A 22,726-nucleotide genomic window follows, 5' to 3' on the forward strand; every position below is an offset into this window, starting at 1 on the left:
AAGACTTCGATGGGGCACCTGGGTGGCTTGATCGGTTAAGCGTCTGCCTTTGGCTTTTGGGGTCCTGGGATCCAGCCCCACATCAGGCTCCCTGCTTAGTGGGAAGAAGCCTGCTTCTCCCTCTCCCTTTGCCCCGCCCCCTGACTGGTGCTTGCCCTATCTCGCTCTCTCTCTCAAATAAATAAATAAAATCTTAAAAAAAAAAAAAAAGACTTTAGCTTTGCGCAGTGGCAGTATCGTAGCCAATGAGGTTTATCCGAGGTGTGATTATTGTTAATTGAAAAAAAAAGACTTTGACCCACTTCCCCTGGCAAGAAATTAATAAATATTGGTTGTGATTGCAGTTGTTATTATTTTAAAGGGTTGTGTGGCTGTCAAGTTTGGAAACCAATATCCCAGTCCATCAAACATGGTATCATTTATAAGGGTGTTCCTAGTCTGATGGAGGACAATGTGGTCTTTTCCCCAAAAAAGACTTGACTCCATTCCAAAGAATTATTCCTCAGTCAAATAGATGTAAAATTATGACTGGTGCCCAATCACCCATTTCTCAGTCCTCTCCACACCCCACCCCTCCCCCACAGACTCCCCCATTCTTATCAGGCAGCCCCTCCCAGCTTGCTTACAGAGAGGCACAGTCCACAAGTACCCTCCGTCTTCTCCATCATGAACACCTGCACATGGCGCCCTCTATCTTGTTGACACTGGGACATCCTAAGAAGGTACCTTCCCTCAGGATCCAGTGGTGAGTCTTCAGGAAGCGGCTGCTCAGGACCACCTCAGTTGTCTGCACAGGGCCACCTATACCAGGGACAGATCTGCAGGAGGACCAGAGCCAGTGCAAGGGCTCCTGGGATGATAATATAGAAAAGGGTACTTGTTCTAATCTGGGTAGAGGAGACGTTGTGGGGATATTAGCCCAACCGACCATGACTCCCTTAAACAAAGACTCCCCTCATAGGATGTGAGACCCTTACACCATGAGGGCCCTGGGGGGCCCCAATCCCTGGCTTCGGCTGACCCACTCACAATCTCTCCCAGGAACTGAACCTAAATTAAGAAGGTGGTATAAAGCTTGAGATTCTGAGACAGCCATTCTCTGTCACACGTGCTGAGAGGTGGGGGAGCCAGTGTGTGGAGAGAGGAACCAAGCAGGTGCAGGTACGGAATCGGAGAGAGAGACGCAACTCCCTGGTTCCTGCCACTTTCACAGTCCAAGTCCTAGTCCCTGGAGAACCTGGTTGGAGCCTATCCTTGGCCTCTAGGAGACACCTTTTTTTTTTTTTTTTAAGATTTTATTTATTTATTTGAGAGAGAGAGCACAAGGGGGAGCGGAAACGGACAAGCAGACTCCCCGCTGAGCAGGGAGCCTGACATGGGGCTCTATGTGGGGCTCCATGTGGGTGGGGCTCAATATGGGGCTCGATGTGGGGCTCTGACATGGGGCTTGATCCAATGACCCTGACTTAACTGACTGAGCCACCCAGGCACCCCCGGGAGACACCTTATAATAAATCCTCCTGTCTTCCCTGGGCAGCCCAGTTGGGTTTCTGTTACTTGTCTGGCAAGGTTATTTTTAGAGATACTAATTTGTTTTCTTCTTTGATTTCCCTCTCATTCCAACAGGTAGCCTGGGCCTTGGAGTTTTTGAAGGGCCTAAACTGTTTGAAGTCAAGGGCTCTTTCTGTCTCCTAAAGGTTGAATCTGAAGAGACAATGTTGGGGTGCTAGGCTATTGTAGTCAATGGAGTGTGTGGCTCTTGATCTCAGGGTTGTGAGTTCAAACCCCATGTTGGTTGTAGAGATTACTTAAAAATAAAATCTTAAAAAAAAAAAATGAAGAGGGGTACCTGGGTGGCTCAGTCGTTAAGCGTCTGACTTCGGCTCAGGTCATGATCCCAGGGTCCTGGGATGAAGCCCCGCATCGGGCTCCCTGCTCAGCGGGAAGCCTGCTTCTCCCTCTCCCACTCCCCCTGCTTGTGTTCCCTCTCTCGCTGTGTCTCTCTGTCAAATAAATAAATAAAATCTTAAAAAAAAAAATGAAGAGACAATCCTGAGGGAGGGAAGGGAGGGGAGTGAGGGGAAGGAGGGAGGAGGGAAAGAGAGAGCTCCTTTGTGAGCCAGGAGGCAGGGGCGTCAGCATCTTCAAGTCCTCTTTAAGACTTTTTAGTCTCATGAGCCAACAAATTCTGTTTTATTTTGTTTCATGGTTTCAATTTTATTTATTTATTTGTTTGTTTATTTATTTATTTTGCTCAAGCCAATTGGAGTTGGGTTTTCTGCCACTTGCAACACACGTTTTCCTGATACATGTCCAACAGTGATGCTTTTGGGGTGATGAAAGAGAAGTTAATGCCTAACCCTTCCCTTCTTTCTGTGCCTGCTCTTTCCACGCTTTTTTTAAAAAAAGATTTTATTTATTTATTTTAGAGAGAGAAAGCACAAGCAGGGGAAGCAGCAGGCAGAGGGAGAGAGAGAAGCAGGCTTCCCCCTGAGCAGGGAGCCCGACGCAGGGCTCGATCCCAGGACCCCAGGATCATGACCTGAGCCAAAGGCAGACGTTTAACCGGCTGAGCCACCCAGGTGCCCCCTCTTTCCACACTTTCTATCAAATTTGGAATGAGATGTTTAAAAGTCATTAAAAAGCAAAATGTAATGGAGATATTAGTGTTAAGCATTTCTGTACTTGTTTTATTATTTTGAATTTTAAGACTTTCCTCCCTTTCCTTTTTAAAAAAAGCTCACTGTTTCTGTTTGGGCAAGCATGTTTGGTCAGAGGGACAGGTTACAATTTAAGGTGCTTTGTACCAGTGTGTGTTCGGTGGGGCAGGGTGGGGGTTAAGTCAGTCACATAACTTTCTGCTATTGCAATCAATAGTATGTTGTGATACAGAGTACCAAATAATAATATCAACAAAGCTAACCCTCAAACACGAATGCTATGCAGTAAATGTGCTCTTATTATCCCCAGCAGAAGAAAATGAGGCGTAGTTCAAACCCAGACAGTCTATCTTGCAGAGTCCATGTTCCTACTAACCTGGAAAAACATTAACACAAAAAGAAAAGCTGTCTCTGTTTCTCTCTCTGTCAAATAAATAAACAAAATCTTAAAAAAGAAAAGAAAAGAAAAGCTGTTTCATTCTCAGTGCATGAAAACACAGGATATACTTCATAATATCTGTGGGGGGATACATACAGTATTTTACAAGTGAACACACTACCCCAGTCTCACCAATACAGTTTGTTGACACGGGGATAATCTTCTAATGAGCCAGCACCTACTCAGGGCTTTACTAAAACCCCCTGGGTTGGCCTTGTCACCCCAGTCACTTCTGCCTGCCCAGCTCTGCTCTGCTCTCATCTGAATTCCTCTCCTCTGCAGCTGGGTATATTCCAAGGCGCTGCATAAATGTTCCTCAGAATGAGGAGTCTAGGGACAGATACACTTGGGAAATGCATGCTATAATCTGCTTTAAAAATATGATTTTTACAGGCACCTGGGTGGCTCAGTCATTAAGCGTCTGCCTTCACCTCAGGGCATGATCCCAGGGTCCTGGGATCGAGCCCTGCATCGGGCTTCCGGCTCCATGGGAAGCTGCTTCTCCCTCTCCCACTCCCCCTGCTTGTGTTCCCTCTCTCTCTGTCTCTCTCTCTGTCAAAAAATAAACTCTTTAAAAAAATATGATTTTTAAAGGAGTCACAGTGGATAGTGGAATAGTAAAAGCTCTGAAAAGTCCTGCAGTCAAGAAACCATTTTGTTTAATCCAGTAGTTTCCCAATATATTTAACAATAGAACCCCACCCTTTTTTGTGTGTGTAACATCTGTTGAAATCCCAAAGCACTGGTGTCCCACAAAACACATTTTGGAAAATACTGGCCCCTAAATTAAGCACTGCCTAGTTTTGAATGTAATGGAAGCTTCATTCCAAGGCTGGATTATCCAGTGATGAAAAGAAGTATTTTTTGAAGGACTTTGGTATTTTAAAAAGCAGAGTAGTCATTTTAGGAAAATCAGAATTTGATAAAATTTAAAGGTTTGGGAGTTAGAATTACTTTGACAATGGCAGACATATGTTTGGAGGACACCATCATCTTTTTGGTTCCAGGACCCAGCTTCTGCCCTGCCAGAGGGTGAGCCTGGGAGTTAGCTGCACCACTTGAGGGAGGCCCTGTGAATTCAGCCTCTCTGTAATATCTGCCACACTGGTCTTGTCCCAACAACGATCTGGCTCCTCCTGGCCTCAGCTGGGGCTACAGTTCCTTCCTTTGGGAAGACTCATTCTCTGGTCAGTTGGGGTCCCAGGGGCTGGGGGCTGATGAATTGTCCATTCTATCTCTGCTACAGAGTGAATTTTTATGCCCCCCTCATCCATATGTTAAATCCTAACACCAGATAACGATGTATTAGGTGGTAAGGCCTTTGGAGGTGATCAGGTCATGAAGATGGAGCCCACATGGATGAGATTAGTGCCCTTATAAAGGAGACCCCAGAGAGCTCCCTTGCCCCTTGTACTATGTGAGGACACAGAGAGAAGACAGTTGTCTATGAACCAGGAAGTGGGCTTCACCAGATACCTAATCTGCTGGTGCCTTGACCTTGGACTTCCAGCGTCCAGAACTGTGAGAAATAAAATTCTCTTGTTTATAAGCCACCCAGTCTGTGGTATTTTGTTCCAGCATCCTGAACTTACTGCCACAACCTCATGTGCTCAGCTACCTGTCCTCTTACTAGAAAAACCACCTCTACCCCAATGGACTCTCCAGATGCCAATGTCTGGGCAAACCTCACTGGCCCTCCCATAGCCATTGGACACACATTTGTCTGGGCCTTCCTAGGGTTACGATGTCCACTCTGGCCCCCGCCTCTTCTTCGCTGTACAGACATGAGCTGCTCAGACTCACCCGAGTGGGTGTAGTAGCTGTCATTTCACATACAGACTCCCCCGTCAGCTGGGTACTTGTCCAAAGCACAGGCTCCGGCTCTGGGACTACTACTCTGGGTGCGTTTAGGGGAAGGCTGACTGGAGCCAGTCATGTCAGAGGACATTGCTGTCCCCAAGGAGCTGGGGATGAGGGCTGTCAAATGAGCAGCTTCTGTCTCAGGTGACGGGGCTGATCCCACTGGCCAGGAAGGTGTCTGTGCGGCAGGGCTGTGATGCTCCTCATGAGGGCTATTGTTGGGGCTGGGGGTGTAGCTGTAGTCTCCTTGCTGAGTCCCAGACGCGGTCGTTCCAGAACAGTCATCCCGAGGATGGTCAGGGTTAGTGAAGTGGCGTGGATGACTGCACCGGTTGTCGTGGGTAGGGATTCTTTCACATCAGTGATCCTGTTCAGTGTCATCGGGGAAATCATTGTGGCTGACTTCTCAGACACAGTGGCTGTCATGGACCTCACTGATATGATCACCCGGTATGTTTAATGCTGTTAGAACTGTGATCGTGGCTGATACCTGAGAGTCAGTGGACACTGATGATTCCAATCCATTGATTATGGAGCTTGATGCTAATGGGGCTGTGGTTGGAGCTCTCTGATTCTATTTCAGGGCTTAGCTGAAGTAGCCATGCTAGACAAGGCTGTGTTTTTGGATCTCTCCTCCTGAGTCTCAAGTATTGGGGTTTTCTGCTAAGTGGGGCAGCAGAGCTGTTGGTTTGTGGTGAAGTGAGAGGAGTAGCTGGTGTTGTACTCTTCTGGGACGCTGACATTGCTGACCTCCTGATTGTTGCTGAGGGGTTAAGTGGAACCACAGAGACGTTGTCTCTCCCATTGTTGGTTAGAGCCAAGGTTGTCAATGAGCACGCTGTAGGCCCCTTAGGCACAGAGACTTTTGTGGAGTCTGCTGTATTTGACTCAACCCCTTGGGTTGTAATAGTGCCTGTAAACAAACAAACAAACAAACAAAAAGAAACCAATACACCTGTTCCCTCCACCAATCCAGAGGTCTTTTCAAATGTTCTCAGTTGACCAAGTTTGGAAGAGTCGATAAAAATCATATCAACATCAACTACATTATTGCTGGCTCACATTCATTTATGTGCCAGCTCTGTGCTAACAGATCTTAACTGATGCATGATCTTCATTCATCTTAACTGATGAATTTCACTAGTGCTGGCAACTGTGTCTCCTTCTGCTCAATGACTCCTCTAGAGACAGAGCAAAAGATGGAAATCTTCAATTGCATTTGGTCTTTGGTATCGGGATGCCTTTTTTGATGTGAGTTTCCTACTACACTGAATATGGTTCTAATATTTCTTAAAAAGATTTTATTAATTTATTTGACAGAGAGAGACACAGCGAGAGAGGGAACACAAGCAGGGGCAGTGGGAGAGGGAGAAGCAGGCTTCCTGCCGAGCAGGGAGCCCGATGTGGGGCTCGATCCCAGGACCCTGGGATCATGACCTGAGCCGAAGGCAGACATTTAACGACTGAGCCACCCAGGCGCCCTGAGTTCTAATATTTAAAGATACACAATTTTTTTGGTATAATGTGACCCCTAATTGCAATCCAAGTGCTTCATTTAATGCAATAGCTGTCCAGGATACTTTTGACATCATTCAAACTTCACCTTGTCCAAGTAAGGTGCTGCTCCAAAGCATAAGCATTGCTGCATTGAATCCTCACAACCAACCTGAGGTAATGATTATTATTTCTATGTCAGATGAAGAAACTGAGGTTCAGACAGGCGAAGAGATTTGTGCAAGGTCACACAGCCAGGAAGTGGTGGTACTGCATTTGAAATGAGGTGCATTAGACCCAAGAGCCCAATATCTTCCCTGTTGCATTGCACCGCCTTGCAAAAATACAGCTTCATTTTCATTGTTGAGCCAAACCACTCTCTCTAGAGAGAAAGGCCCAAATCAGCTATGCTGAGCTGGGTCTCTTGGAAACCTTCCTCTTTCCCCTGGGCAGTGGGCAGAAATAGGTCCTTTACCCGATGCTCTTGTCATTGTATCCTTGGCACAATCGTCGAAGGACTAATTCCGAAAACTGGAGGTGACCCAACCCAAGTGGCAGGCTCATCCTTCCCACAACCTAGCTCTGAAGAGGCACTGACCTTTGTCTTCAATTCTGCCCCCATCCAGCACCTGCCCCTTCCACACCCCACTTTATTCTAGCCCTGTGCAGAGCTAAGGGGTCATGACAGGGCAGGAGAGCTGGCCAGAATACATGGAAAGAGTAGGAGGACCTAGCTTCTTGACCTGACTCTCTTACTGACTTGCTGTGTAATCTTGAGGAAGACCCAACCCTCTTAGTTCTTCCATGTCCCCCTCAAAACAGTGGGGGGCTTGAGCTCCAATATTGTAGAAGTCCTCTAAGCTCTAGTGAACTGTGGTTCTATTTGCAACAAAAATCCTGGCTGTAATGAACAGATGTCATGCCACAGTGGTCTCAAGTTTTTATTTGCAGGGAGAGATGTTTCCATTGGATCTGATTTTATGATTGTTGTTTTTTTCCCCCATGTGGTTAACCAGTTGTCCCTGCCGCCTTATGGTAAAGTCTATCCTTTCCTCACTGATTTGTCATGCTATTTGTCATTATGTATCCAGACCAATTTCCATGCTTTTTCATTTCTTTGGTTCGCTTGTCTATCACTGCACCAACATCATATTATCTTACTTTAATGTAAATCTCAGTATCTGGTAGAGTGAGTCTCCCATCTTGCTCTTCAAATTTATCTCAGCTATTGTTGACTTTTGGTTCCTCCATATATTTTAGAATCTGCTTATCAACTTCTACAAAATCCCTGTTGGGATTTTGGGTGGAAGTGTGTTACAATTATAGATTTGGTAAGAATGGACAACTTTATGATAATGAGGTTTCCCGTCCACAGCAGTTTTTTTGAGAAGCAGTAGTGTGTAGACTAGCCTCTGAAGTCAGACCTGGGATAGAATCCCAGCTGTGATAAGGGACAAATCACTTCAAGTTCATGAGCCTCAGTTTCCTCAGCTATATAACAGGAATAATAATAGTACTCACTTCACTGATGGTCATGAGGGTTAAATGAGATAACACCTGTAAAGCACTTAGCATGGTGCTTAGCATATAGTAGGTGCTCAGTAAGTAGAACCTGTTACTGGTAATGATTATCCCCTCTGCTCCTCTCACCAAGATTGGTATCTGCTTCCTGGGTGCTTTGCCAAGGTTACTTCTCTCTGGCAAAATTATGGATTCATGGGAGTCATGAGACCTACAATTTCTTGCCACCTCCCAATATCTTCCCCCATACTGTCCTAGGAGCTCAGGATCCAGGGCTGCGCTCCTACCTCAGGCTCAGTGAGGCATTGGAGGTGGTAGCTGTTCTTCGTTGGAGTAGGGCAGGGGAGGGCAGCAGGGGTCCAACGCCCTGGACCCCCAGTTCTGGGCCATCTTGAGAGGGAACTACCCAAGCTATTGGCCTGGCACAGATGGGAAGGATAGACAGCAAGGGAGAGACAGCTGGGCTGACAGACAAGATGGCGAGAGTAAACAAAGATAGCATCCTGGAAGAGGATGGACGAGCAAAGCCAGAAGTCCCTTGGAGTTTATCCTGTCATGCTCCTGCCTCCAAATTCATTGGTGTCCCAACCCATTCAGATAATTTAGGGCTGGGGTGTGTGATGGCTGTACTCACATTATAAGATCTTCTTGGGGACACTACCTTCTGTCTCTTCTTTTGTCACCTTCTTCCCCTCTCTTCTGGTCTGTGAGAGCCCCCGAAGAAGGATAGATGAGAAGAGTATAAGGTGGGTGCTCACCAGGAAGACTGAGGGCTCCATCCGTAAGAAATAGCAGTAGCAGCAAAAGTGACCAGATGCCCATGGCCCTGCGGTTGATGGGCTTGGAGAGCACTGAGCTCAAACAGGGGGACAGACAGCAGCTCCAAGACAGTGAGGCACTTCTAGCACTGGTGCCACCTCTCATGTGCCTGCTGAGTACACTATCACCCCCGTCCCCAGTTGTCCAGACTCCTTCCCGGCTGGCCCCGGGCTTTACTGGGCTGGAACCCATGCAGACAAGAGGGGAATGGAGGGTGAAGTTTCCCATCAGCTGCAATGAGGGGGCCTCTAGGGACTCCCATTCCAACTGGTGAATATCCCCAAGGCCCCTGTCAGCCTTTGCTGACCAGCTGGGCAGAACTCTGGGCCTTCCAGCCTTCCCCGCAACCCAACATCAGGGAATCTGAGTCTCAATGACATGGATGATCTTACTGGTCTCCCAATGCTTGGGCTAAGAGCTGGCCACTTGATTTTAGAGCTGCAGATCAATCTCATCCTCTCCCCACTGCACAGATGGGGAAAATGAGGCCCAATGACTTACCCAAGGATGAGAAGCCAGTCCTCCAAGGCAGCTCTTCCTAATGCCTATGACTGCCGCAGCTTTCTCAGACTCTTGCATTCCTAGCTCAGGAACTTGCTGTGGCTCTCAATAGTTTTTAGTGTGAAGGTCCCAAGGAGACCTCAACAGGTCCCAAGTACCCCACCAGATCTCATTCACCTGACCCACAAACTCCTCCTGCGACCTTCCAGCAAGCTCCAGTGTTCCTCTCCTCTGGAAAGCCTGCCAGGAGCCACGCTTTGGCAGTCATTCTCCATTGCCCCAGGATAGAACTGCCTGTACCTGCATGACTGGTCAGTGGTGACCTCATCAGACTAGGGCCCCCCAGAATGAGGACCAGTCTTCTCTATCTTCAGGCTGTCTCCTTCATCAGACTGGGGCTCCCAACCATGAGAACCAGATTCCCACCCCCTCCCCCACCAAAAAAAATTTAGAACACTAAGGGGAGATTACATCCCTACCATTAAGTCAGAAATTTTCAGGGTACATTCTCTCTCCCATTAGACTGGAAAGCTCTAGAGGGCAGTCAGTAACTCTCCCATCAGACAAAGAGGCTTTTGAGGGGCAAGATCTGTCTTGCCCATCAGACCTGGGGCAAGATTGCCCCAAGTTTGGAGATCCACCAGTCAGACATATTGATCCCAACACAAAACTTTATTGTCAATACATAGATGTCTGGCCCCACTGGCCTCACCTTTCTCCTCCTGGTGCACTTGGGCCCCAGCTAGCTCTGGCCTAAAGCAGGGGGCCAGGAAAGTCCATCCTTAGGACAAATCCTGGCTGCCTTGGCCAGCACCCCGCTTCTGTGCTCATTCTTTGCTGTGGGGCTCCCTCTCTCATCCAGCATCCTTGTCCATCTGAATTCCTCTGGACCTGAGGCTCACAGACACAAGCCCTGGAGATGCCACCCCCTTCACAGCCCCAGGCATCTGCCTAGGTGTAAGGGAGAAGATGGGCTCAGGCCAGACTATGCCAAGTCACGTAGAGATGTAGGAAGATGCAGGTGGGCGTGTGTGCTCAGGCCCCTTGGCTCCCATCCTGCCTCTCAGCGGCTGGTCTTGTGTTTAAGGAGTATGTTTGTGTTGGATTCCTGAACCTGCAAACCAAGGGGTTTGTCAGTCCCCCACCTTCACATGGCAAACGCCCCCTCACTCCCCTCCGCCACCTTCAGCAGCGAAACCACCAGGCTTGTCTGACTCTAGCTGCCTAGTGTCCTCTCCAAGCTTGGAAGCCCAGGCTGTGGACATTCACGAGGCTCCAGGTCATTCTAACCCAGTCAGGTGGTGTGGGAAGCAGAGAAAGAAACTAAGTAATGAGGGTGTGTGCCTGTTTCTCCCTAGAAGCTTCCTCCCTGGGGAGGAGGCTGTTCTGATGCACTCTAGCAGGAACCCAGGGATCCTCTGCCCACAGTGCGCCTAGGTATCCGCCACCAGGCAGAAACTGAGCTGGCTCAAGCCACCCTAAGAAGGGGTGGGTTTGAGGGTGTCAGAGACTTAAGTGACTCAGTGGGAGGAGCCTGGTGGGGGTGGGGGGCAGAGCCTCTCCGGGGAGGAAAGGGTGGAACGTAACGGATCAGAGGTGGCTGCTGGCTGAGCGGTGCCTGAGAGTCCAGGAAGGGGATCAGATCTTGGAATAGACAGAAAGTTTGACTAATGGGGCAGAGGCTGGGCTGGGCTGGGCTGGGCGGGGCGGGGGGGGGGGGCTAGGGGGCGGGGCGGGCGAGCACTTATTGGGTAGGAGAGGGAAGCTGCCTGCACCTTTTCCCTGTTGATGAGCGCTGTGATCAAGTCTTGCTGGCAAGTCATGTCGCGGATGTCCAGGGAGGACCCGCTCACCACCGACAGGCTCAGTGACAAGTGCTTGTGCATCAGCTCCTCCTCCTGCTCCTGGTTGAAGCGGATGGAGCGGACCTCCTCCACTATCCTGGGGGCGGAGGGGTGAGTACTTTCCGAGGGCTGAGGGAGCTTGGGGGCGGGGAGGCGGAAGACGGGGGGCTGCCCTCCCATCTCTTCCCGGGCATCCACCCCGCTTCGCCCTCCCCCTTCACTCCTATGGAGATCCAGGCCAAGCTGCGCGCTCGTGTGAGATGGAAGGAACCAGGTCTGGATTCTAGCTCCTCTACCCACAGACCCCCCTCCCTGGCAAGTCATTTAAACCACTCTGGGCCCCAGGGTCCGCATTTTAAAATGGTGAGGGCGTGAAGCCAAAAGAATCTGAGGTTCCGCTCAGCCCGGACTCACGGGACTCGGGGTACCCCCAGTACCCGCCCTACGTGTTGAGCTCATCTCGGATCTCCTTGTACTGCATCAGGTTCTCCTGTATTGCCTCCAGCACCAAACAAAAGTTGTCACAGGTGTTTTCTGAGAGGTTAGACAGGTGGCCTCCCGACAGTGGCTCCTGCGGGGCGCCGGACATCTCCAAACGGGCGACCACACAGTGCACCAGGGGCAGCTCGTTACCTCCATCCAGGTCCTGCTTGCCTCCCTGTGAAGAGAGGAGACAGACAGCTCAGCCGGCACCCCTCCCCCAGCCCCTTCCTGCTTGGCTTGGGGGAGGATGAGTCTCTTAGGACACCAGGGTTCTAATGCCACCCATTCCAGCTCTAACCAATCTTAGCCCCGCTACCCTGCTGTGGGAGCTCAACTTCAAATGCATAAGCCCCTCCTCTACCTCTTGGAAAATTCTCACCCCTTTTCAAAACTTAGCACCCAATTTCACTCCCGATAAATCCTACCTAGCAAACTTTTTTTTTTTTTCCTACCTAGCAAACTTCTAAAGCCCTACCTACTCTCAAGTCATAGCCCACAACCCTCAACATTTTGGGAAGTACTCCCCCCTCCACCCCCACCAGCTTTTTGGAAGTCCTACCCTTGAATGAATAGCACTGTAGCTAACATTTAATGAATTCTACGTGTGTGCCAACTACTGTTCATTTATCCATATAATTCTCATAATAGTCCTATGAAGGAAGTACTATTATTATTCCCATTTTACAGAAGAAGACATCGAGGCTTAGATTGGTCACCTGCCCTAAGGTCACCCAGCCACTCAGTTTTGAGTTGCCATAGAAACCAGACATCTAGGAAATCCACACCCCTCAGATGGCACTCAAGGTGGGGGATTCTGCCCCCAGGTCTCAGGCTTGACTTTCTTCAGGCCCTTGAGCGTGCAAGCGTGTACGCACGCACGCGCATACACACACACGCATGTGCTCAAGTCAGCACTCATGCGCTCACCCTCTCCTCCCTTCTGCCCTCCCCAGCCCACTCACCTCACTGAAGTTTATCTGATGCAGTGGCCCCTGCTCTCCTGCCTTCATCATCTGCTCCAGATTGGTGGTCACCACGACGACCAACAGGTTGATGCCAATGAAGGCACCAATGGTGATGAAGATGGCAAAGTAGATGGCGCCCCCGATCTCCATTGCGTACTCTCTTGTCTCCATCCTGGAGATGGCAGGCAGGAGCCCCATCACCTCCCTGGCCCTTTGAGTCTCAATTTCCCCATCTGTGAAATGGGGACATTATCTCAAGACCTACTAGGACTTCTGCTACCTCACTGCTGGTGAGCGGATCTAATGCCTGCTCTGACTATCAAAGTAGCTGCTCTTGGCTGAGCACCTGCTCTCCGGTCAGAGACAGAGCGTGGGCCTCAAGCCACCCCCTACGGTGGGGATTTGTACATTGGCATTATCAAGTTTAATCGATTGGCTATACTCTTGATTCATGTTTTTCTTATTATCAAAAGTAATTCAAGCTCATTATAGAAGGATCAGAAGGAAGAAGGAAGACATACAGGAAAAAAGCCCAGCCATTCTTAATACCTTATTATGAATCTCCCATAAAATATTTTCCTAAGTAATAAGGTCTTTCTCCCTTTCTCTCTCCTTCCATACACACACACACAAACACCCACACACACACATATATGTATGTATGTATATATATATATATATACATGCTCTGGGCCAGGCTCTATGCTAAGAGATTTATACAGCTTTTCTCTATTGATCCTCACAGCAATTCAGACATAGTTAATTATTATAATTCCCAATTGGCAGGTGAAGAAGCTGAGGCTCGGAAGAGAGATGAAGTAACTTGTCCAAGGTTGCACAGCTAGTGTGGTGGAGCAAATACTCAAAAGCCCAGCGTCCAGTCTATCTTTATTGCACACCCTGTGATTTTTCCACCACCTACATCATACTGGGAAATGCCCGCAGAAGCCCTTTGCCAACAGTGCTTCTGCACTCACAAGAGATAAAAAGAAATCAGTCAGGGGGACCCACTCCCTGGAGTGGACTGGAAACAAATAGGGTTTAGATGTAATGGAAAAGAAGTAAAGAACAGAACCTGCTGGCCATCTGTGGCCAAAAATGACCTTGGGCAGCGGGTCTATGAATGAATGAAATGAGACTCTAAGTTCCCAGGAGTCCAGGCAGCTTGGTGGGCTCAGATGTGGGCTGGGAGGCTGTCCCGAAACCACGGATCTGCTCTCTTGCTCGAGGCCTCCTTGCTACCCAGCTGTTTAGCGTGACAGGGGACATCTTCATGAACAGGTCTGCGGTAGGACTTTGAATGGGTGGAATTTCAAGGGGGACAAGGCTTCAAGCAGACCAAGACCAGTCCTAGGGGTCTCCTTTTCCCTGATTTGAAGCCCCAGGCAGCCTCCTCCTGGTGGGCCATCCTCCTCCCAAGCCCTGGAGCTCCACTCCCACTGCCTTGCCCCGCTGGGGGGTGGGGTGGGGACAGAACCCCTCAGGCACTCACTGAAAGTCATTATAGATGTCCACCCAGCCATCCTGGGTGATGCAGATGAAGAGAGTGTACAGGGCAACCTGCATGTTCTGGAAATGCATGGGCACAAATGCACCAAAGAGAGTGACCCCAAACACGGAAAACACCTGCCAGAGAGACCAAAGAAGATGCCCGAACTTTACCCAAGGACCTGGAGACAGGACATGCAGATGCCATGCAAATGAACGCTGCCAAGGGAATCCCAGGGACTCAGGCCCAGGGGCCTCTCCTCCTCTCCAGACACCGCCCCCCCCCATCCCCAATGACCCGGGGGCCGTGGTCAGGGAAAGGGAGCAGCTGGGACTAGGGGAGGGCACTGACCAGCATGAAGAAAAGGATGAGGGTCATGATATTGGCCATGTCGGGCACCGACTGCAGGATGACACGGATGATCCGGGCCAGAGGCTCCACCGCCATGCAGACATGCACCAGCCGAAGCGCCCTGCGGCACAGCCTCTCAGGGGCGCCCCTCAGCCCCTCCCAGACCCCTCCTCCCCTGCCCCCTGACCTGCCCAGAGGGTAAGAGATGATCCCCACCCCCTGTCTTTCCCCGGTCCGGACATGTTCCCTTCTTTTCGCCAGAGTTCCCAGCTCACCTGAGGGTATAGGTGAGAGCGTTGACATTGAGTTCATTAATGAAGAACCCCAGGAGCAAGATAAAGATGATAAGGAAGTTGAGGATGTTCCAGCCGTCCTGGGGGTGGTGGGGGATGGAGGGGTGGGCCAGCCCCAATGGGGTGTATCAGGCCCAGCCCGTGGGGACATCCTGGGTCTGCCCTCTCACCAGCCCAAGGATGGGGGGCTCAATGTTCCTCTCAGGGCAGTGCCAGTCATCTGCCATCCACTGCTGTTACTTCTTCTGCTGCCCCTCAAATATGCCACAAAACACCCAGGCTTACTCGCTGTCTCATATGCGTGTCAACAGCCAAGTGCAGTCTGAGACACACAGTGGAGACTCTCCCATACACACAGCTGATTCCTAAGCTGAGCACCCACCTTGGCTAGTGCATAAGATTCTCAGGCTTGCTTCAATTCTCTTGTGCTAATGAAACCCTGGGGCAGGCCCCCTGGGGCACCTGGCTGGCTCAGTAGAGCATGGGACTCTTGATCTCAGGGTCGAATTCAAGCCCCACACTGGGTGTAGAGCTTACTTAAAAAAATAAGAATAAAAAAATAAAAAATCATTGTTAAGAAAATGCTAACTGCTGTTCAAAAGAAATTGCAAGAAGGTATGAAGGAGGAAATGTTTTCTCTTATGGAACAGATTTCTGCCTGCTTCCTAGGGCTAGTTCTGATAAAGTGGTGCATTGAAACGTTCATGAAAAGCATGGTACCTACTCTCCTCTTGAGTGTGGAAACATGTAAATATGTACCAGCCCATTCTATTTTCTCTTAATAAACATCCTTGCAAATGTTGTTTGCACAAAGCAGTCTTTAAGACATCCAGACTTCAGAAATGTTCTGGGTTCTACACTCTGTGTTCTGTGGAGTGAAACCTCTGACCCCTGGAAAGCTTATAATTCTAATTGGTTGTCCTGGTAATGGTATTTATTTATTTATTTAAAAGATTTTATTTATTTATTTATTTGATAGAGAGAGACAGCGAGAGGGGGAACACAAGCAGGAGGAGTGCAAGAGGGAGAAGCAGGCTTCCCGCAGAGCAGGCAGCCTGATGCGGGGCTCGATCCCAGGACCCCGGGATCATGACCTGAGCCGAAGGCAGATGCTTAACGACTGAGCCACCCAGGCGCCCCTATTTATTTATTTATTTTTAAGATTTTATTTGTTTACTTGAAAGAGAGAGAGCAGGAGTGGGGGGAGGGACAGAGGGACAAGCAGACTCCCTACTGAGTGGGGAGCCCGATGTGGGGCTGATCCCAGGACCCTGAGACTATGACCTGAGCCAAAGTCACTTTCTTAACTGATTAAGCCACCCAGGCACCCCCTGGTAATGGTATTTAAATGATACTTCCGGGGCACCTTGTTGGCTCAGTTGGTTAAGTGTCTGCCTTCCACTCAGGTCATGATCCCAGGGTCCTGGGATAGAGCCCCACATTGGGCTCCCTGCTCAGCAGGGAGCCTGCTTCTCCTTCTCCCTTTCCCCTCCCCCCCCAACTCGTGCTCTCTCTTGCTCTGGTGTCTCTCTCAAATAAATAAATAAATAAAAATCTTTTAAAAAATAAATAAATGATACTTCATTTTTATGAAAGTATAAATACTTGATAGTTTTTAAAAATATTTTATTTTTATTATTTTTAATTTTTTAAAAAGATTTATTTATTTAATTGAGAGAGAGAGTGCATGGGGGAAGGAGCAGAGGGAGAGAATCGCCAAGCAAACTCCCTGCTGAGCACGGAGCTGACGTGGGGCTCGATCTCAGGACCCTGAGATCATGACCTGAGCCGAAACCAAGAGGATTTTGGCTCAATCAAATCAAGACACTCAATCGACTGAGCCACCCAGGTGCCCCTAAAGATTTTATTTTTAAGTAATCTCTATATCCAATATAGGGCTTAGAACTCACAACCCTGAGATCGAGTTGCATGCTCTATGATTGAGGCCCCTGATAGGTTTTTTAAAGCCTCTTCTCAAACTTGCCCAAAGGCAAAATAAATCCCTTGACTTTAGAAATCATTTGGCTGTAGCAGTCTTATGGAAACAAAGCTTGAGTCTTCGCCTCATTTAATGTAGCATTAAGACCTGTTCCCGGGGCGCGTGGGTGGCTCAGTCATTGAGCATCTGCCTTCGGCTCAGGTCATGGTCCCAGGGTCCTGGGATCGAGCCCCACATCAGGCTCCCTGCTTAGCGGGAAGCCTGCTTCTCCCTCTCCCACTCCCCCTGCTTGTGTTCCCTCTCTCGCTGTCTCTGTCAAATAAATAAACAAAATCTTATAAAAAAAGAAATAAAGACCTGTTCCCACCCAGATAGCCTCTCTGACACTTTCCTGAACAGGGGTCAGCAAGCTATAGGCTGTGGGTCAAATCTGGCCAGCAGCCCCTTTTTTTGTAAGACCCTCAAGCTAAGAATGGTTTTTATATTTTTAAATGGTTAGGGGGCAAAATCAAAAGAACAACATTTTGTGACATGTGACAATTATATGACGTTCAAATTTCAGTGTCTGTGAATAAAGCTTCCTGGGAGCACAGCCGTGCTGTTTGTCTGGACTGTCTACAGTGCTCTGTGCTCCACGGCAGAGGTGAGCGTTTGTAACAGACACTGTATGGCCCACGGGCCTTTACAGAAAGTTTGCTGACCTCTGCTCTTGAACCCTGTAAATTAAGGTGGAGACTCTCAAACCCATTTCTCAGGTAAGGAAATTAAGGTTTTCCCAAGATCACAGAACTGGGGAAGGCTAACCCAGGGACTGGAACCCAGGGAGGCTGCACTTCCAGGACAAATTATTTTCTGCTGCATCACAGACATCTCAGAAGTAGTCTCTCCACACCACATACACACACACACACACACACATTCTCAGCTTGTTGGGCCAGAAGCACAGGGGTGGGGTGCAGTCCCTAAGGAGGAGTTGGGGCAATAGCAGGCAGGGCCCAGGATCTCACCTTCCAGAAAATCCAGAAGCCATTTAACCAGCCGAGGAGAACCTCACAGATAAGGATGGTCAGCACAATGTCATCTATGGTAGAGAACAACTCATAGTGTTTCTACATGGAAGACAGAGAAAAAGAGAGGGGCCGAGGGGTCAGTGGAGCAGAGCCCGGGTGGGGCCAGGGACAGGGGGTGTCTGTAGGGGAAGGAAGGCTCATATTCCTGCTGCTCTTCATCCTCAGCATCTTTGAAGCTCCATTTAGAGCACATTTTCCATGTACACCTGCCATTCATGTTAACATCACCATCGTTCTACAAAGTAGATTTTATTCCCATCTCACAGAGGAGGGATCAGAGAGGTGCCCAAGGTCAGACAGTTAGCAATAAAAACTGTTGTCTGGCTATAAACCTTTGCTCCTAACCTCTAGAGCAGGGATATGTGAGAGAGAGGGCTTGGGGAGCGGCAGAACAGGCTCCAGGATTGGGAAGAAAGGGCCTGGCCCCTTAATTGGTGGACGCCAAGCCCCATCCTTCCTTCTCTGGTTGTCCCAACCACTCCTGCTGCTCCAGCTCCCAAATCCCCCAGGTAAGGCCTGGCCAAACTCCTGCGTATCCCCCACAATCATGGATCCAGCTCCCTGGGTAGGCTGATGGATGGATGGATGGATGGATGACTTGATGACCTTGAATTCTTTTCAAAATCCAACTCACTTTCCCCTAATCGCTCATGAAGCTGTGACCCTACTATAGTTTGTGACCCCATTTACAGCTCCTAGAGCCCCCTATTCCACCCTGACAGTTACCAAAGTCTTGTAAGGACTCCTCCCTTCCTTCACTTCCATGGCCAACAGACTCAGTGCCTCAAGGCTCATTGCCACACACAGAGTCCTCCTGGGCCCCACACCTTGCCATCACCCGTATCCACTGGCCAATGAGAGGCTGAGCAGAGCTTCTTAAACCCCTATGGGAGGTTAAGGTTATGGGCTCCCTACTTGTTCCAAATTCCCAAAGGGCATCACAGGCCAGGGATGTCTGTCTACAGCAAGGAAGGACTTTCTTTCCCATCGTCTGTCTCCTCAGCTTCATCCCACTGGCCCTGGGAGGCAACAGCTTTCCTCGCTATTTACTGCGAGAGCTTCCTAAGTAGTCCTCCTGCCTTCTCCAAGTCATGAGCATCTATAGCTAAATCAGAGTTGCTTCCTCTACCCTCAAGCCTGCCATGGCTCCCAATGGCCTGCAGGGTCTGAATCAGGTCAAAACCTGTCTGGCATTCCCAGGCCTCTAGGATTTGACCTTCATGGCCACATATCCTCTACCAGGGCTTTTAGCATTTTTGACTGGGACCCACAGTAAGATTGTTGTATTTTACATTTCACAGCAGAGTACTCTGTCTCCCTCCTGCCCCCGCCCTCCCTCTCTCTCTCTCACATGCACACATACAACTTCTATTTCATTCTTTTTCATTCTACTTCATCCTATCTCAGAGTGCTGATATCTGCAGTCTGAACCGATCTCACGATCTGTAAGGGGTGGCAGCTGCCCTGCAGTCCACTCATTCTGCCATCTTGGCTATTGGGTTTCTGCCTCCACCACACCGGAGGCCACTCTTGTCAAGGCCACAGGAATTAAACCCAAGGGATGCTCTGCGATCCTTCTCTGGCCTCCTCTCTTGCCTCTTCTGGCCCTACACCTCCTCCCTGACAGCACCCCAGCACATTCTCCCGCACCCTCCCACTCCTCTGGCCACCCCTCCTCAGTCTCCTTTCTTGCCACCACCCCATTCTCTGTCCTTCACTGGGAGGCTCTCCTCAGAGCTCTGTCCTGGTGTTCTTCCCTTCTCACTGGACACTCTCTCCCCAGGTGGCCTCATCTCCTCCTTTAGCTTCTGGCAACCATCCACCCAGATGCTGTCAACCCTCATGTTGCCATCTCTGCCCCCGACCTCCCGGCAGGGTTTCAGAGTTGACCTCTAACCTCTCCCTAGACATTTCTGTGTGGATATTGCCCCGGCACCTCCAACTACTACACTACTCAACCCAAACCGACCTCAGCATCCTCCCCAAACCTGCTCACTGTCCTGTGTCCCCCACATCCCAACAAACAGCACTGTCCCCACACAGTTGCTCAAGCCAGAAATGTAACTCCTTGCTCTCCCTTTCGCTACATGTGTGAGAGGGTGAGGTATGTTAAACAGGGTAGCACATATTAAGTGTTCATTATTTGTTGTAAAGAAAAACAATCAGGGGGCGCCTGGGTGGCTCAGTTGGTTAAGCATCTGACTCTTATTTCGGCTCAGGTCATGATCTCTGGGTCCTGGGATCAAGCCCCACATCAGGCTTCCTGCTCAGTGGAGAGTCTCTCTCCTTCTGCCCCCTCCCCCTGCTCGCTCTGTCTCTCTCTCAAATAAATAAATCTTAAAAAAGAAAGAAAGAAAGAAAGATGAAAGAAAGAAAAAGAAAGAAAGAGAGAAAGAAAGAAAGAAAGAAAGAAGAAAGAAAGGAAAAGAAAGAAAGAGAGAAAGAAAGAAAGAAAAGAAAGAAACAAAGAAGAAAGAAAGAAAGAAGAAAGAAGAAAGAAAAGAAAGAAAGAAAGAAAGAAAGAAAGAAAGAAAGAAAGAAAGAAAGAAAGAAAGAAAGAAAGAAAGAAAAGAAAAAGGAAAGCAGTCAGGAAGGCCCATGAATTTGACTCCTAGAGAGCTTTAGATGCTTGGGACCTCTTTTACCCATGGCCCTTGCCCAGGTCCAAGCCCCATCATCTTTCACTGAACATCACAACACAGTCTGCCTGGTCCATCTTTTCCCATTCCCAACACCCTCCCTTCTGTGGTCCACCTTGTGGGAGCGAGTGTAAGTTTTCTAAAACACGTATCTTGTCATGTTACTTCCATGCTTTAAACCATTCCCTGGCTTTCCAATGACATAGGACAGAGGCCATCCTCCTTAAGATAACTTAAAGACCCTCCACCAGCTAGCTGCTGACCACCTCTCTGAAATCATCAGCCACTGCACTGGACATTTTTAAAATACCAATTTCAAATAGCACAGTTCATGTATGAAGTATACTCCTTGTAGGAAATTAAAACATCAGGAATAAGAACAAAATCATACTGGACTTCAGGATGGACATACAGAACTTGCTCACAAGCTGTTTCTTCTACCCCCAAACACTCTTTCCCACCTCTCTCTGCCTGGCTGACTCCCACTTACTCTTTATTCCCACCTGAAGCATTCTTTTCCCCAGGAAGCTTTCCCTGACCATACAGATTAGGTAGGTTTGATGCCCACTTTGAGCTACCATGCACTCCGTGACACTCAGGCATCCGTAAGGACATGCTTGTGTCTGCTGTGATCATACCTAGGACCCTGGCACTGAGCGATCTTCTCATAGTGACTATTGATTAAAATGGGATACCCTCCCCCACCAGGCACCCATTTGTCTGCCTCCGCTCACATCATTTTTCTCCTGCCCTCTCTCTCTACAAATCCAATGCCTTCCCCAAATCTGGGCCCCCTCCACCATGAAGTCTTCCTTGATGTCTAGTTTCCTTGAAGGTGAGAGCTGACAGGCACCTGAAGAACATTCAATGCAATCGTCATGAGCAAATGAGGAGCCTGAGGCCCAGAGAGAAAAGTGCCTTGTCCAGGCACCCGTTAGATCAGCGGGGGCAGAGGTTGGGCTGGAGTCCCACCTGGCCAAGGAAGGAGTTGGTGCGCAGAGCAATGGTGATGGCATTGACCACCAGCAGCAAGGCCAGAAGCAGCCGGAAGGCCGGGTGTCGAAGCAGCTGCTTGACATACATGCGAGTGATGAACTCCTGGATGTCCCAGGCATCCTGGGAGAGGGCGGGGGACCTTCCTTCAGGCAGGTGTCACCGTGGGAGGCCTCTGCCTGGACGTCGGTCCTCAGTGAATGGGGGCCCCTAGGGGAGGACCACTCTAGGGGGAGAAGTTGCCTGAGAGGGGTCTTGAAATGGGGGCATCCATGTAGGGGTCACTACCTAAATGGCCACTGAAAGGGGGTGACTGCTGGGGAATCTTTGCGAGAGTCATTGCAAGGGAGACCCTTAGGGGCTCTGCTGGCGAGCGACTGTCATTATATAGGGGTTCCCGTGGGGAGCACCGCCAGGCGGGTACTAACATGCCATGAGAGGTCACCGCAGGGGTCACTGCTGGGGAGGGTCCTCAGAGGGGACGTTCGGGAACTAGAAGGGGCAGAGTTATTATGGTGGCCTCTGGCCCACGGGAGCAGCTGCAGAAGGGTGACTGTGGGGTGGGGGGTCACTGCAGGCTGCCGCCCCAGCCCCCTCCTTACCTTGGTGCTCATGATGTCTCGGCGGTTGATGAGCACTTGCTCCTCCGACCAGGAGTAGGGCTCGTGAACAGCCCTCTGCGAGGGTGAGCAGGGGTCCCGTCAGTGCAGCCACGGGCCCCCGCGCCCCGCCCCTCCCTGGCATGCCCAGCTTGGGTGCACCGAGGCAGGGGCCACCTACCATGACATTCAAAGGTTTAATACTGGTGTTGGTCCACTGCTGCCACCAGCTGTTTTGATTACCTGGCATAGCTCTCAGTCTCCTCCCACCCGTCAAAGAAACTTCATTCCGAGTGGTCTTGCTCCCCCTCGTGGTGATATCATAGAGGACTCTGTGACCACCAGCTGTCTGCATTCCACCAGGGAATTCTGCTACCACTGTCTCCCCTCGGTACCCCACGGAGGAAGCCAGGGACGCTCAGGGGCTGGGCTGGGGTTAGAGGTCAGAGGCCGATGGGAGCAGGTCAGGTCTCTTGTGCAGCCTGGATGGAGACACAGGGACATGTCCCTACTCTGGGTCCCGGAGCTGGAGGTGAGACTGGGAGGAGAGAAGAGAGGTGCTTGGCCCGGAGGCCCTCCTCCCAGCCAAGCTCAGCCTGTACCCCACCCCACCGGCTACACCGTCCACGACCCCAGCCCCCAGGGCTGCCCAGCCTGTCCTTCCATGCAAGGTGTGCTTCTCCATCTGGAGTGAAAGGCTGGTCTCTGTTTCTCTTTGTGCCCCCCTGGGGATGGGGCAGGAGAGCACCCCCTGGTCTCCGAAGGGC

The 22,726-nt window shown here is 49.9% G+C and overlaps 1 protein-coding gene and 1 pseudogene across 1 annotated transcript; one reads left to right on the forward strand and one right to left on the reverse strand.

Moving 5' to 3' along the window:
• Positions 1-216: 216 nt before the first annotated feature.
• LOC118552138 (U4 spliceosomal RNA) lies at positions 217-339 on the forward strand (annotated as a pseudogene).
• A 10,018-nt stretch (positions 340-10,357) lies between these two features.
• Positions 10,358-22,209, reverse strand: CATSPER4 (cation channel sperm associated 4). The gene is made up of 11 exons (XM_078071746.1): positions 22,141-22,209; positions 21,963-22,037; positions 21,340-21,483; positions 17,666-17,767; positions 14,702-14,799; positions 14,427-14,547; positions 14,079-14,212; positions 12,584-12,758; positions 11,585-11,796; positions 11,070-11,235; positions 10,358-10,408 (listed from the first exon to the last, which is right to left on the reverse strand). The coding sequence occupies exons 1-11, from the start codon at positions 22,207-22,209 to the stop codon at positions 10,358-10,360; spliced, it is 1,347 nt and encodes a 448-aa protein (XP_077927872.1).
• Between the last annotated feature and the right edge of the window lie 517 nt (positions 22,210-22,726).

The sequence above is a fragment of the Halichoerus grypus genome, chromosome 5 (genome assembly GCF_964656455.1).
Source record: "Halichoerus grypus chromosome 5, mHalGry1.hap1.1, whole genome shotgun sequence".
Lineage (NCBI taxonomy): Eukaryota > Metazoa > Chordata > Mammalia > Carnivora > Phocidae > Halichoerus > Halichoerus grypus.

Bases quoted from the DNA above. Each gene is read 5' to 3' on its own strand.
- CATSPER4 (XM_078071746.1), bottom strand. From the start codon at position 22,209: ATGCCAGGTAATCAAAACAGCTGGTGGCAGCAGTGGACCAACACCAGT. The intron at 11,797-12,583 runs GTGAGTGGGCTG...CTCTCTTCACAG, and splicing joins ATCAGATAAACTTCAGTGAG to GGAGGCAAGCAGGACCTGGA. The intron at 10,409-11,069 runs GTGCAGGCAGCT...CTTGGTTTGCAG, and splicing joins CGCTCATCAACAGGGAAAAG to GTTCAGGAATCCAACACAAA.